We start from the raw sequence: 15,144 nt of genomic DNA, 5'->3' as shown, positions 1-15,144 counted from the left end.
GAGGCCGGCGCATAAAGGTGGAGGGGCGGCCGGCGGCCGCCTGGCCGCACCTCCCTCCCCGGACTCCTGCACCACCCCCCCGCGGCATTGGTGTCTGACTCCCGCGAGCCCGGCACTTCTCCGTGGTGCCGGGCTCATTTGCCGGGGGAATCCAGCGGCGATCTCACGGCTGCAGGCAGCTCCTCCTTAAGAGAAGGAGGAGGCCTGCAGTACCCCAGCCTGCCGCACCGCATCGGGTGCCGCAGCGGCAGCTGGACGCCTGAAACTGACTTTCATCGCCCCAAACGAGGCGGCCAAACCCTGCAATAGCGCCCGCCTCCGTCTTGGGGTGGCGCAACTGAATTTCAGGCGGGCGCTACGGGAATCCGGGCGAGCGCAAAATTTCGGGCACTAAAGACCTGGCGCAGCGATACCGAATTTTTAGCCCCTAATCTTTAGACCAAATATTTAGATGATCCATATTTCAAGGATCTTAAATGTTTCTATATTTGAAAATTTCAAAGAATAGCTGCCAATTTCAGTTACTTAATAACATTTATAGCACAGAAGGCTAAATATAGATTTTTATTGCCCCATCATTGCAATAGTCTTAGACAGAGTAACCTTAGGCAGAGCACAAAGAAGTGGCACAAATTGTGAGCAATCATTACAGCTGAGCGGAGTTCACATTAAAAAAAAAAATGATTTTAGGAAAGAAAATCAAGTTTGCGGTGTTTGAAATCCTGCAGTTTGCTGCTCTATTTATTCCGACGATTGTTGTTGCGGAGCGGTTAGCTTCCATTGTTATGGGAAAGAGTTCGCCTGCAGACCTTAAATCATATCAGCTCATATTGGCCTGTTCAGTTGCATATTCCGCATGTGTGTCTTTGATCGTTTGGGTTCCAGTGAAGTTTCTGATGTTCAAGAAGCGCATTCTGTCTAAAGTGAAAGAATGGTAGGTATTTTGGAATTATTCGAAATGTATGGCATGCAGTTTTAGGAAGTATTCAATACTTATTGCTTTATCCATTCCAGTTACAATAACATATAACTGAGGCTAAACAAATAACTCATGAAAGACAAAGTCACAGGTGACTTATTATCTGCCTCTCAGGGAAAGATGTTTTTATATCGGGTATTTGGCAGTCAACTGGGTTGAGAATCTTCATCGGTTTAAATCCAGACTGCTGGGATGAAAGTTTTCTTTCTACTGGCTGCAGGGGTCCTAAGTAAAATGAAGTTAGCTGGTCTCAGCTCAGTTCCCAGTCCAGAGTGTAAAGCTGCCAATAATTTGGCACTAAATTAGAAGTCTCAACTGGTGTAAAAAATGGAAATACTGCATGATTAAAGATGTTCATCTGAAGTTGGGGTTATTATTTATGGTTGTTTTTTGGGTGGGATATGGTGAATTTTAATGTATGCCAACACCATGTAATAATTGGCCTGAGAATGCTTTGTGCTGACATTGACTAGAAAGACAAATATTGCTTTCTGTGCTTTAATTATGCTCACATTTACCATTTAAGTCAGCCACCAGGGACCTAGCTTTAAATTCTGGCTCTGTGACTTATTCTCAATTAATAAAAAAGCAAACATAGCTGGTCAGTCATCACATTTGCTGTGAGTTGCTGTGTTACCTGCAGAACAACACTGAATACAATTTAAAATAACAGGTAGGTAGCTGTGAAGTGCTTTGACATATCCTAACAATATGATAAATCATTAAGTAATTGCAAATTCTTCCTTTTTTCTCTTTTTATTAAAAAAAAGAGTAAAAGTAAAGACTGCAAGATTACAATTTTGCCAGTAATACCCATTATTCCTTGTTCAGCTCTAATAATTGAGCAGCTCAATGAATGTTGCAGTAAAAATAGAGAAAACTGTTAATCAGCACCTGCAAAGGAAGGTTAATGTATTGGATAGAAACCTCTCTTCAGAACTGAAAAAGCAAGGCAGGGGTCCCCCATTTTATGATTGACCAAAATTGAGAGAGGAACCCCAGAATGTCCACGATTTTTAACTGTGCTGGAATCAAATTAGAATCCACGCTGATGGTTTACAATGTCTCTGAGCTGCTTGATTGCACTATAGTCAAGTAATTTTTGTTAAAACCATGTTTTCATAAGCATTTATTTTTCTTTAATAATGGTTCACCCCTATGATCAGTGGGTGATCCTATATCAAATATACATTATTTAATAACTTTTTTCTACACTGATTTGTCTTCCATCTGGCTTTCCATCTAGCTTCAGGCCAATTAACTAATTTAAAAAGCTTTGTATATAAAGGTGATTTATGTTGGGAGCGATTTTTTTGTTCAATTTTTTTAAAATTTGAGTTCAATTTTTCTATACAGTAAAAAAAATCATTAAAATGTAGCCATTGAATAAAGTTCTGACAGAAATGGGACTATTTGAAATATTCTGGCAATATTAATAGTTAGCAGAGTCTTTTTAATTTGTGTTTCAGGCAGCCAGTCTTGCTCATGCACCTGATTCTCACAACACTACCTTGCTTTGGGTTTATAATTGCAGGTTCACAGGTAATGGACTCTTAATTGCTTGTCATTTGTATTGTGCTTCTATTTAGAATTCAGGCAACATTACAAAATAAAGTTTTGCTGTCATTGGTGATATAATACCCAGTGATCGTTTGTTCATTGAATGAATTATTGTTGTCCGATCACCATGAGAGGAGATATTATAAATAACATTACGTTTACAGGGTGGCAGTTAATTGATTTGCTACAGATTGAGTTACTGCAATACTGAAAAACAAACCATCACTGGAAGCAGCTTATAAAATACATTGATGTCCTCTTGCTCTGCTAACCTACTACTTCAGGTGATGTTTGCTATTATTCAAGGACACTGCCTGTTGAATCATCAGTGAATTCAATTTGCCATGCCAACAGTTATCTAGGAGGCATATGATTGACTGCTTAACACAAAGGGAATGGGAGCGTAGTGGTAATGTCACTGGGCTAGTAATCCAGAGGCCTGGACTAATGATCCCGCCATGGCAGCTGGGGAGTTTAAATTCAGTTAATTAAATAAATCTAGAATAAAAAGCTAGTATCAGTAATGATAACCATGAAACTATTGGATTGTCATAAAAACCCATCTGGTTCACTAATGCCGTTTAGGGAAGGAAATCTGCCGTCCTTACCTGGTCTGGCCTATATGTGACTCCAGACCCACAGCAATGTTGTTGATTCTTAACTGCCCTCTGAAATGGCCTAGCAAGTCACTCAGTTGTAACTAACCGCTACGAAACAAAATAATAAGAATGAAACAGGATGGACCACCCGGCATCGACCTCGGTACTGGACACGGCAACGGCACACCCAGCCCAGTCAACCCTGCAAAGTCCTCCTCACCAACATCTGGGGACTTGTGCCAAAATTGGGAGAGCTGTCCCACAGACTAGTCAAGCAACAGCCATATTCACAGAATCATACCTTTCAGCCAATGTCCCAAACTCCTCCATCACCATCCCTGGGTATGTCCTGTCCCACGGGCAGGACAGACCCACCAGGGGTGGTGGCACAGTGGGATATAGTCAGGAAGGAGTGACCCTGGGCGTCCTCAGCATTGACTCTGGACCCCATGAAGTCTCATGGCTTCAGGTCAAGCATGGGCAAGGAAACCTCCTGCTGATTACCACGTACCGCCCTCCCTCAGCTGATGAATCAGTACTCCTCCATGTTAAGAAGCACTGAGAGTAGCAAGGGCACAGAATGTACTCTGGGTGGGGGACTTCAATGTCCATCACCAAGAGTTGCTCGGTAGCACCACTGCTGGCCGAGTCCTGAAGGACATAACTGCCAATCTGGGCCTGCGACAAGTGGTGAGTAAACCAACAAGAGGGAAAAACCTATTTGACCTCGTCCTCACCAATTTACCTGTCACAGATGCATCTGTCCATGACAGCATTGGCAGCAGTGACCACCGCACAGTCATTGTGGAGAGGAAGTCCCGTCTTCACACTGAGAACACCCTCCATTGTGTTGTGTGGCACTATCACCATGCTAAATGGGATAGATTCAGAACAGATCTAGCAGCTCAAAACTGGGCATCCATGAGGCACTGTGGGCCATCAGCAGCAGCAGAATTGTATACCACCACAATCTGTAACCTCATGGCCAGGCATATCCATTACCATCAAGCCAGGGGAGCAACCCTGATTGAACAACGAGTGTAGAAGAGCATGCCAGGAGCAGCACCAGGCATACCTAAAATTGAGGTGCCATCCTGGGGAAGCTGCAACACAGGACTACATGCATGCTAAAAAGCGGAAGCAGCATGCTATAGACAAGGCTAAGCGATCTCACAATCAACGGATCAGATCAAAGCTCTGCAGTCCTGCCACATCCAGTCATGAATTGTGGTGGACCATTAAACAACTAATTGGAGGAGGAGGCTCCAAGAATATCCCCATCCTCAATGATGGGGGAGCCCAGCACGTGAGTGCAAAAGACAAGGCTGACGCGTTTGCAACCAACTTCAGCCAGAAGTGCCGAGTGGATGACCAATATCGGCCTCCTCCCGAGATCCCCACCATCACAGAAGCCATTCTTCAGCCAATTCGATTCACTTCATCACCATCCCTGGGTAAGTCCTGTCCCACCGATAGCAAGAAACGGCTGAGTGCACTGGATACAGCAAAGGCTATGGGCCCTGACAACATCCCGGCTATTGCGCTGAAGACTTGTGCTCCAGAACTAGCTGTGCCTCTAGTCAAGCTGTTCCAGTACAGCTACAACACTGGCATCTATCCGTCAATGTGGAAAACTGCCCAGGTATGTCCTGTCCACAAAAAGCAGGACAAATTCAACCCGGCCAATTACAGCCCCATTAGTCTACTCTCAATCATCAGCAAAGTGATGGAAGGTGTCATCGACAGTGCTATCAAGCACACTGAGAACACCAATAACCTGCTCACTGATGCCCAGTTTGGGTTCCGCCAAGACCACTCCGCTCCCGACCTCATTACAGCCTTGGTCCAAACATGGACAAAGGAGCTGAATTCCAGAGGTGAGGTGAGAGTGACTGCCCTTGACAGCAAGGCAGCATTTGACCGAGTGTGGCATCAAGGAGCCCTAGTAAAACTGAAGTCAATGGGAATCAGGGGAAAAACGCTCCACTGGCTGGAGTCATACCCACCACAAAGGACGATGGTTGTGGTGGTTGAATGTCAATCATCACAGCCCCAGGACATCGCTGCAGGAGTTCCTCAGGGCAAAGTCCTAGGCCTACCCATCTTCAGCTGCTTCATCAATAACCTTCCCTCCGTCATAAGGTCAGAAATGGGGATGTTCGCTGATGACTGCACAGTGTTCCGCGCCATTCGCAACTCGACAGATAATGAAGCAGTCCATGCCCACATGCAACAAGACCTGGACAACGTTCAGGCTTGGGCTGATAAGTGGCAGGTAACATTCGCGCCAAAAGTGCCAGGCAATAATTATCTCCAACAAACGAGACTCTAACCACTGCCCCTTGACATTCAATGGCATTACCATCACCGAATCCCTCACTATCAACATCCTGGGGGGTCACCATTAACCAGAAACCTAACTGGACCAGCCACATAAATACTGTGGCTAGAAGAGCAGGTCAGAGGCTAGGTATTCTGTGGCGAGTATCTCACCTCCTGACTCCCCAAAGCCTTTCCACCATCTACAAGGCACAAGTAAGGAGTGTAATGGAATACTCTCCACTTGCCTGGATGAGTGCAGCTCCAACAACACTCAAGAAGCTTGACACCATCCAGGACAAAGCAGCCCACTTGATTGGCACCCCATCCACCACCTTAAACATTCACTCCCTCCACCACCAGCGTACCGTGGCTGCAGTGTGTACCATCTACAAGATGCACTGCAGCAACTTGCCAAGGCTTCTTCGGCAGCACTTCCCAAACCGTGACCTCGTCCACCTAGAAGGACAAGGGCAGCAGGCGCATGGGAACACCACCACCTCCAAGATCCCCTCCAAGTCACACACCATCCTGACTTAGAAGTATATCTCCTGTGCTTGCACAGGAAGGTGCCAGATGAAGGGGAAGCGCTGTTAGCGGTGATTGAGGAGTGGACTAGCGTGTCGCGGAGGGAGTGGTCCCTTCGGAATGCTGAAAGGGGAGGTGAGGGGAAGACGCGTTTGGTGGTGGGATCACGTTGGAGATGGCGGAAATGGCGGACGATGATCCGTTGAATGTGGAGGCTGGTGGGGTGAAAGGTGAGGACAAGAGGAACCCTATCATGGTTCTGGGAGGGAGGGGAAGGGGTGAGAGCAGAAGTGCGGGAAATGGAACGGACACAGTCAAGGGCTGTGTCAACCACAGTAGAGGGGAATCCTTGGTTGAGGAAAAAGGAAGACATGTCAGAAGCACTGGTATTTTTCCAAACTTAATTTTTGTGGTTTATGGTTTCTAGGGTCTCTGTTGTGTAGCGGGGAGTGCTGGTAAACAAGGGCCCATGAGTATATCATTTAATTGTAGTGTGGCTGATCTGATCCTAACCGCCAATCCACTATCACTGAACCATCTCCTGAATCTAACAGAATTAGACACACGAAATAGGAGCAGGATCAGGCTACATGGCCCCTGGGCCCGCTCCGCTACCCACAGGGCCATGACCAATCCGAACCTAGACTCATGTCCAAATTCCTGCCCGCTCCCCGTAACCCTTAATTCCCTTTACTTCTAGGAAACTGTCTATTTCTGTTTTAAATTTATGTAATGATGTAGCTTCTACAGCTTTTTGGGGCAGCATATTCCATGGATCTACCACCCTCTGAGTGAAGTAGTTCCTCCTCATCTCAGTTTTGAAAGAGCAGCCCCTTATTCTAAGACTATGCCCCCTAGTTCTAGTTTCACCCATCATCGGGAACATCTACCCCGCATCCACCCGATCCGACCCTTCACAATCTTATATGTTTCAATAAGATCGCCTCTCATTCTTCTGAACTCCAATGAGTAGAGTCCCAACCTACTCAGCCTCTCCTCATATGTCCATCCCCTCATCCCTGGGATTAACCGAGTGAACCTTCTTTGTACTGACTCGAGAGCAAGTATGTCCTTTCTTAAGTATGGACACCAAAACTGTACGCAGTATTCCAGGTGCGGTCTCACCAATACCTTGTACAACTGAAGCAATACCTCCCTATTTTTATATTCTATCCCCCTAGCAATGAAAGCCAACATTCCATTGGCCTTCTTAATCACTTGCTGCACCTGCATACTAACCTTTTGAGTTTCGTGCACCAGGACCCCCAGATCCCTTTGTACTTCAGTACTTTCCAGTTTCTTGCCATTAAGATAATAGCTTGCTCTACGATTTTTCCTGCCAAAGTGCATAACCTCACACTTTCCAGTATTGTATTCCATCTGCCAAATCTCTGCCCACTTACTTAGCCTGTCGATGGCCCCTTGCAGGTTTTTTATGTCCTCCTCACTCACTACTTTCACTCCCATCTTAGTATCATCTGCAAACTTTGATATGTTACACTCAGCCCCCTCCTCCAAATCGTTAATATAGATTGTAAAGAGTTGGGGACCCAGCACTGACCCCTGCGGAACACCACTAGTTACTGATTGCCAGTCTGAGAATGAACCATTTATCCCAACTCTCTGCCTTCTGTTAGATAGCCAATCCTCTATCCATGCCAGAATATTGCCCCCAATCCCGTGATTTTTTATCTTAAGCAATAATCTTTTGTGTGGCACCTTGTCAAATGCCTTTTGGAAGTCTAAATACACTACATCCACTGGTTCCCCTTTATCCACCCTATACGTTACTTCCTCAAAGAACTCCAGCAAATTTGTCAAACATGACTTCCCCTTCATAAAACTATACTGACTTTGTCCTATTAAATTATGATTATCCAAATGTCCTGTTACTGTCTCCTTAATAATGGACTCCAAAATTTTACCTACCACAGATGTTAGGCTAACCGGTCTATAGTTTCCAGCCTTCTGTCTACTGCCCTTTTTAAATAAGGGTGTTACATTAGCAGTTTTCCAGTCTGCCGGGACCTTTGCCGAGTCCAGGGAGTTTTGGAAAATTATTACCAATGCATCCACAATCCCTACCGCCACTTCCCTCAAGACCCCAGGATGTAAGCCATCAGGTCCAGGTGATTTATCCACCTTGAGTCCCATTATTTTACCGAGTACCACTTCCTTAGTGATTTTGATCGTGTTTAGCTCCTCCCCCCCTTCAGCCCCCTGTTTGTCCAGTGTTGGGATATTCTTAGTGTCTTCTACTGTAAAGACTGATGTAAAATATTCATTCAGTGTTTTTGCCATCTCCATATTTCCCACCATTAATTTCCCAGTCTCATCCTCTAAGGGACCAACATTTACTTTAGCCACCCTTTTTCTTTTTATATAACTATAAAAACTCTTACTATCTGTTTTTATATTTTTTGCTAATTTACTTTCATAATCTATCTTCCCTTTCTTAATCAATCTTTTTGTTATTTTTTGCTGTCTTTTAAAGTTTTCCCAATCCTCTATCCTCCCACTAGATTTGGCTACCTTATATGCCCTTGTTTTTAGTCGAATACTATCCTTAATTTCTTTACTTAGCCACGGATGGCTGTCTTTTCTTTTACACCCTTTTCTTCTCAGTGGAATATATATTTTTTGGAAGTTGTAAAATAACTCCTTAAATGTACACCGCTGATCATGTATCGTCTTACCCTTTAATCTATTTTCCCAATCCACTCTACGCAATTCCGCTCTCATACCTTCATAGTCTCCTTTATTCAAGCTTAGCAGGCTTGTTTGAGATCCAACCTTCTCACCCTCTAATTGAATATGGAATTCAACCATGTTATGGTCACTCATTCCAAGGGGATCCTTTACTAGGACATTTTTAATTAATCCCGTCTCGTTACACAGGACCAGATCTAAGGTTGCTTGCCCCCTGGTCGGTTCAGTTACATACTGCTCAAGAAACCCATCCCTAATACACTCAATGAACTCATCCTCAAGGCTGCCCTGCCCAATTTGATTTGTCCAATTAATATGATAGTTAAAATCCCCCATAATTATAGATGTTCCCTTATTACAAGCCTCAACTATTTCCTGATTGATACTCCATCCAACAGAGTTGCCACTGTTCGGAGGCCTATAGACTACGCCCACTAGTGTTTTTTTCCCCTTATTATTCCTTACCTCCACCCAAACTGTTTCATTATCCTGATCTTTTGACCCAATATCATTTCTCTGTATTACAGTGATTCCTTCCTTTTTTTAACATAGCCACCCCACCTCCCCTTCCTTCCTGCCTGTCCTTCCTGATCGTTAAATAACCTGGTATGTTTAATTCCCAGGCATTGTCACCCTGCAGCCATGTTTCTGTAATGGCCACAAGATCATACCCATATGTAGTTATTTGTGCCATTAACTCGTCTATTTTGTTACGAATGCTACGTGCATTCAGATAGAGAACTTTCAAAGATGTTTTGTGACACTTAGTTCCTGCTTTTGCCCTTTTTATTGCTTTACCTTTTACTCCATACCTTCTGCCCCTTCCTGACACGCTCTGGTTTTTAATTTCCCCACTGCTACCTAAGTCTATGACCTTCTCTGTTGTCACTTTTATTATTTGCTCTCTAGGAACCTCCCCCACACTAGTTAGTTTAAAGCCCTCTCTACGGCCCTAGTTATATGATCCGCCAGGACTCCAGTCCCAGCACTGGCCAAGTGAAGCCCGTCCCAACGGAACAGCTCCCTCCTGCCCCAGTACTGGTGCCAGTGTCCCAGGAAGCAAAACCCATTTCTCCCACACCAGTCTTTGAGCCATGCATTTAACTTTCTAATTTTATTTGTCCTAGCCAAATTCGCTCGTGGCTCAGGTAATAATCCAGAGATTATTACCCTTGTGGTTCTGCTTTTTAATTTGGCCCCTAGCTGCTCAAACTCCCTCAGCAGAACCTCCTTCCTTGTCCTATCTATGTCGTTGGTACCAACATGGACCATGACAACTGGATCCTCCCCCTCCCACTCCAAGTTTCTCTCCAGTCCAGAGGAGATGTCCTTAACCCTGGCACCGGGCAGGCAACACAGCCTTCGGGACTCTCGCTCTCGGCTGCAAAGAACTCTATCTATCCCCCTAACGATACTATCCCCTACCACTACAACATTTCTTTCAACTCCCCCCACTTGAATGGCCCCCTGCTCCACGGTGCTGTGGCCAGGTTGCTCATCCTCCCTGCAGTCCCTGCTCCTGTCCCCACAGGGAGTAAGAGCCTCGAACCTGTTGGACAAGTGCAAGGGCTGCGGCTCCTCCAACACTACCTCCTGGATCCCCGTACCTGCCACACCATCCTGACCCTGGCCACGGACTACATCTGAATTAATTAATCTGATTGGTGTGACTACCTCCTGATACACAGAGTCCAGGTAACTCTCCCCCTCCCTGATGTGTCTCAGTGTTTGAAGCTCGGACTCCAGCTCTTCAACACGGAGCCGGAGTTCCTCGAGCAGCCAACACTTACTGCAAATGTGATCACCGTGAGCATCAATGGTGTTCACCAGCTCCCACATATTGCAGCAGCAACACATCACCTGATCTCCGATTCTATGTAATTAATTAAATTTATTAATATTATTCTTAAATATCCTCTGCCCCGATTCTAGATGGTGAATATCACACCTTAGAACTATAAGCCAAAGAGATTTAAGCTTAAAAGGGAGAAATACTCACCAACCAATCACTTACCCGCTTTCTGGTGACGTCACACTTAGATTACTTTTTACCTCTCTCCTTCCAGACTGGAGACTGGTACGCCTTACCTGGTCTCTGGGGACTTTTATACCCCATGGGTGGTCCTGCTGCACAGGACGGGAGGAAAAAAAGCAGGAAAGCTATAGTGATTGGGGATTCTATTGTAAGGGGAATAGATAGAGTAGAAATAGAAGGATATTTCAGATGAATACGTGGCTAGAGGAATGGTGCAAGGGGGAGGGATTCAAATTCCTGGGACATTGGAACCGGTTCTGGGGGAGGTGGGACCAGTACAAACTGGACGGTTTGCACCTGGGTGGGACTGGAACCGATGTCCTAGGGGGAGTGTTTGCTGGTGCTGTTGGGGATGGTTTAAACTAAAATGGCAGGGGGTTGGGAACCTGTGCAGGGTGACAGAGAAAAGGGAAGCAAGGATAGAAACAAAAGACAGGAAGGAGAAAAGGAAAAGTGGAAGGCAGAGAAATCAAGGGTGTAAATCAAACAGGGCCACAGTAAATAATAATTCTAAAAGGACTAAGAGTGCTAAAAAATCAAGCCTGAATGCTTTGTGTCTTAATGCGAGGAGCATTCTTAATAAGGTAGATGAATTAGCTGCGCAAATAGATGTAAACGGATATGATATAATTGGGATTACGGAGACATGGCTCCAGGATGACCAAGTCTGGGAATTCAACGTCCAGGGGTATTCAATATTCAGGAAGGACAGGAAAAAAGGAAAAGGAGGTGGGGTTGGGGTAGCATTGCTGGTTAAAGAGGAGATGAACACAATAGTAAGGAAGGATATTAGCCCTGATGATGTGGAATCTGTATGGGCAGAGCTGAGAAATACCATGGGGCAGAAAACGTTAGTAGGAGTTGTATACAGACCCCCAAACAGTAATGCCGAGATTGGGGATGACATTAAATGGGAAATTAGAGACGCGTGCAATAAGTGCATAGCAGTTATCATGGGTGACTTTAATCTACATATAGATTGGGCTAACCAAATTAGTAGCAATACTGTGGAGGAGGAATTCCTAGAGTGTATACGGGATGGTTTCCTGGACCAATATGTCGAGGAACCAACTACAGATCAGGCCATCTTAAACTGGGTATTATGTAACAGGAAAGGATTAATTAGCAATCTTGTTGTGCGAGGCCCCTTGGGGAGGAGTGATCATAATATGATGGAATTCTTCATTAAAATGGAGTGTGAAGTAGTTGACCCAGAGGCTAGGGTCCTGAATTAAATAAAGGAAACTACAATGGTATAAGGCACAAGTTGGCTAGGATGGATTGGGGAATGTTACTTAAAGGGTTGACAATGGCAAACATTTAAAGATCGCATGAACTACAGAATTTGTTCATCCCTGTTTGGCATAAAAATAAAACAAAAAGGTGACTCAACCGTGGCTAACAAGGGAAATTAGGGATAGCATAAGATCCAAGGAGAGGACATATAATTTGGCCAGAAAAAGCAGCAAACCTGAGGATTGGGAGCAGTTTAGGATTCAGCAAAGGTGGACAAAGGGATTAATTAAGAGGGGGAAAATAGATTATGAGAGTAAGCTTTCAGGGAACATAAAAACTGACTGTAAAAGCTTCTATAGATATGTGAAGAGAAAAAGATTGGTGAAGTCAAGCATAGGTCCCTTGCAGTCAGAATCAGGGGAATTTATAATGGGGAACAAAGAAATGGCAGACCAATTAAATACATACTTTGGTTCTGTCTTCACAAAGGAGGACACAAATAACCTCCCAGAGATGTCGGGGAACATAGGGTCTAATGAGAGGGAGGAATTGAATGAAATCAGTATTTGTAGGTAAATGGTGTTAGGGAAATTGACGGGATTGAAGGCCAATAAATCCCCAGGGCCTGATAATCTACACCCTAGGGTACTTAAGGAAGTGGCCCTAGAAATAGTAGATGCATTGCTGATCATCTTCCAAAATTCTATAGACTCTGGAACAGTTCCCATGGATTGGAGGGTAGCTAATGTAACCCCACTATTTAAAAAAGGTGGTAGAGAGAAAACAGGGAATTATAGACCGGTAAGTGTGACATCAGTAGTGGGGAAAATGCTAGAGTCCATTATAAAAGATGTAATAACAGAGCACTTGGAAAACAGTGACAGGATCGGACAAAGTCAACATGGATGTACAAAAGGTAAATCATGCTTGACTAATCTACTGGAATTTTTTGAGGATGTAACTGGTAGAATAGATAAGGGAGAACCAGTGGAAGTAGTGTATTAGGACTTTCAGAAGGCTTTCGATAAGGTCCCGCGTAAGAGATTAGCGTGCAAAGTTAAAGCACACAGGATTGGGGGTAAGGTACTTTCTTGGATAGAGAACTGGTTGGCACACAGGAAGCAAAGAGTTGGAATAAATGGGTCCTTTTCCGAGTGGCAGGCAGTGACTAGTGGGGTACCGCAGGGATCGATGCTAGGATTCCAGCTATTCACAATATATATAAATGATCTAGACGAGGGAACTAGATGTAATATCTCCAAGTTTGCAGATGACACAAAGCTGGGTGGGTGTGTGTGCTGTGAGGAGGATGTAGAGAAACTCCAGTATGATTTGGACAGGTTGGGTGATTGGGCAGATGCATGGCAGATGCAGTATAATGTGGATAAATGCGAGGTTATCCACTTCGGTGGCAAAAACAGGAAGACAGATTATTATCTGAATGGCAATAGATTGGGAAAAGGGGAAGTGCAACGAGACCTGGGTGTCCTTGTGCACCAGTCGCTGAAGGTAAGCATGCAGGTGCAGCAGGCGGTTAAGAAGACAAATGGTATCTTGGCCTTCATAGCGAGAAGATTCGAGTACAGGAGCAAGGATGTCTTGCTGCAGTTGTACAGGGCCTTGGTGAGACCACACCTTGAGTATTGTGTGTAGTTTTGGTCACCTTATCTGAGGAAGGATGTTCTTGCCATGGAGAGAGTGCAGCGAGAATTCACCAGACTGATACCTGGGATGACAGGAATGACGTATTAAAAGAGATTGGGTCGATTAGGCTTATATTCGCTCGAGTTTAGAAGAATGAGAGGGGATCTCATTGAAACGTATAAAATTCTAACAGGGCTAGACAGACTAGATGCAGGAAGTATGTTCCCATTGCGGGGGGGTCCAGAACCAGGGGTCACAGTCTAAGGATAAGAGGTAAGCCATTTAGGACTGAGATGAGGAGTAATTTCTTCACCCAGAGAGTGGTGAACCTGTGTGATTCTCTACCACAGAAGGCAGTTGAGGCCAATTCATTAAATATATTCAAGAAGGAGTTAGATATAATTCTTATGGCTAAAGGGATATGGGGAGAAAGCAGGGACAGGGTACTGAATTTGGATGATCAGCCATGATCTCATTAAATGGCGGAACAGGCTCGAGGGGCCGAATGGCCTACTCCTGCTCCTATCTTCTATGTTTCTTTGTTTCTATGTATGGAAGCTGGAATCGTCAGAACAGACGCGGTGGAGACGGAGAAACTGGAATAATGGATTAGAGTCCTTACAGAAATGCTGTATGATTTTGCCATTCCCATTTGCAACATATTATCTTTCCTGCCTCTTACAAAAGCACAGTATATTCCTTCAATTCCTTCCCCCCCTCCTGTCTCTGCACCTGTTACATATCCAGCTTTTTCCAGTTCTGATGAAGGGTCCCAGACCTGAAACATTAACTCTGTTTCTCTCTTGATGGATGCTGCCCGGCCTGCTGCGTTTTTCCAGCGTTTTCTGTTGTTATTTCAGATTTCCAGCATCCGCAGTATTTTGTTATTATATTAGTGCTTGGTTCACTGCCACCTCTCTTCTAGGAATGCCCACCTTGAAGAAGTTCTGCTCTTCTCTCTGACGGGATTTCCATTTGTCTCTTCAACCTTGTTCATCTTCATTGCTTTCAGTTTCCCTTCTCATGTTTAATCAGGTATCTGTCAAGACTCAGTTTTACAGCCACATCTCTTTCCTCAGCAACTGTCTCTGGTTCCGACTTATTCTACGTGGATTCCAACTAAACTTCCACCCTTCGTATTTTGGATCCACCCAGGATTACAAATATCTCCAAGATATACAGCGTTCCTCGAACTACTGCTCGCGCTGCATCTTGAGATCCACGCTGAACGCCATGCGCCGCCACATGAACGCTCTCGACCTCTCTCTTCAGCAGCACCGACGCACTCTATCTCAAAGCTGCCTGGGTCCACAGTTCCATTTCATCCTTCCACTCATCCGACGTTTCAACAAAAAACTTTTTTTCTTCCTGATGTCAAGGATCACAAGCTCCATCAACTCTTGAACACCAATGCCCCTCCGGAACCTTCTTCCCCTTCACTTTCCTCTGACCTCATCCCTTCTCCCAATCTCACCCCCTGCCGTGTTTTCACTATCCCCTCTGACCTTCCTCTCTCTGACCCCGAATGATCAGTC

At 44.8% G+C, this 15,144-nt stretch overlaps 1 protein-coding gene across 1 annotated transcript in view; it reads left to right on the top strand.

The window, feature by feature from the left end:
• Nucleotides 1-633: 633 nt before the first annotated feature.
• The window catches only part of LOC147117131 (transmembrane protein 236-like), a 62,990-nt gene continuing 48,479 nt past the window's right edge, over nucleotides 634-15,144 (top strand). Inside the window, exons 1-2 of the mRNA XM_085987855.1 lie at nucleotides 634-934; nucleotides 2,449-2,521. Of these exons, the coding sequence (XP_085843981.1) occupies nucleotides 681-934; nucleotides 2,449-2,521 (327 nt within the window). The 5' untranslated portion in view covers nucleotides 634-680. The remainder of the gene's footprint in view (nucleotides 935-2,448; nucleotides 2,522-15,144) is intronic.

Source organism: Somniosus microcephalus, chromosome 5 (genome assembly GCF_052327205.1).
Source record: "Somniosus microcephalus isolate GS21.2 chromosome 5, FLI_Smic_1.0, whole genome shotgun sequence".
Taxonomy (NCBI): Eukaryota; Metazoa; Chordata; class Chondrichthyes; order Squaliformes; family Somniosidae; genus Somniosus; species Somniosus microcephalus.
This window is presented reverse-complemented; position numbering and strand designations above follow the sequence as displayed.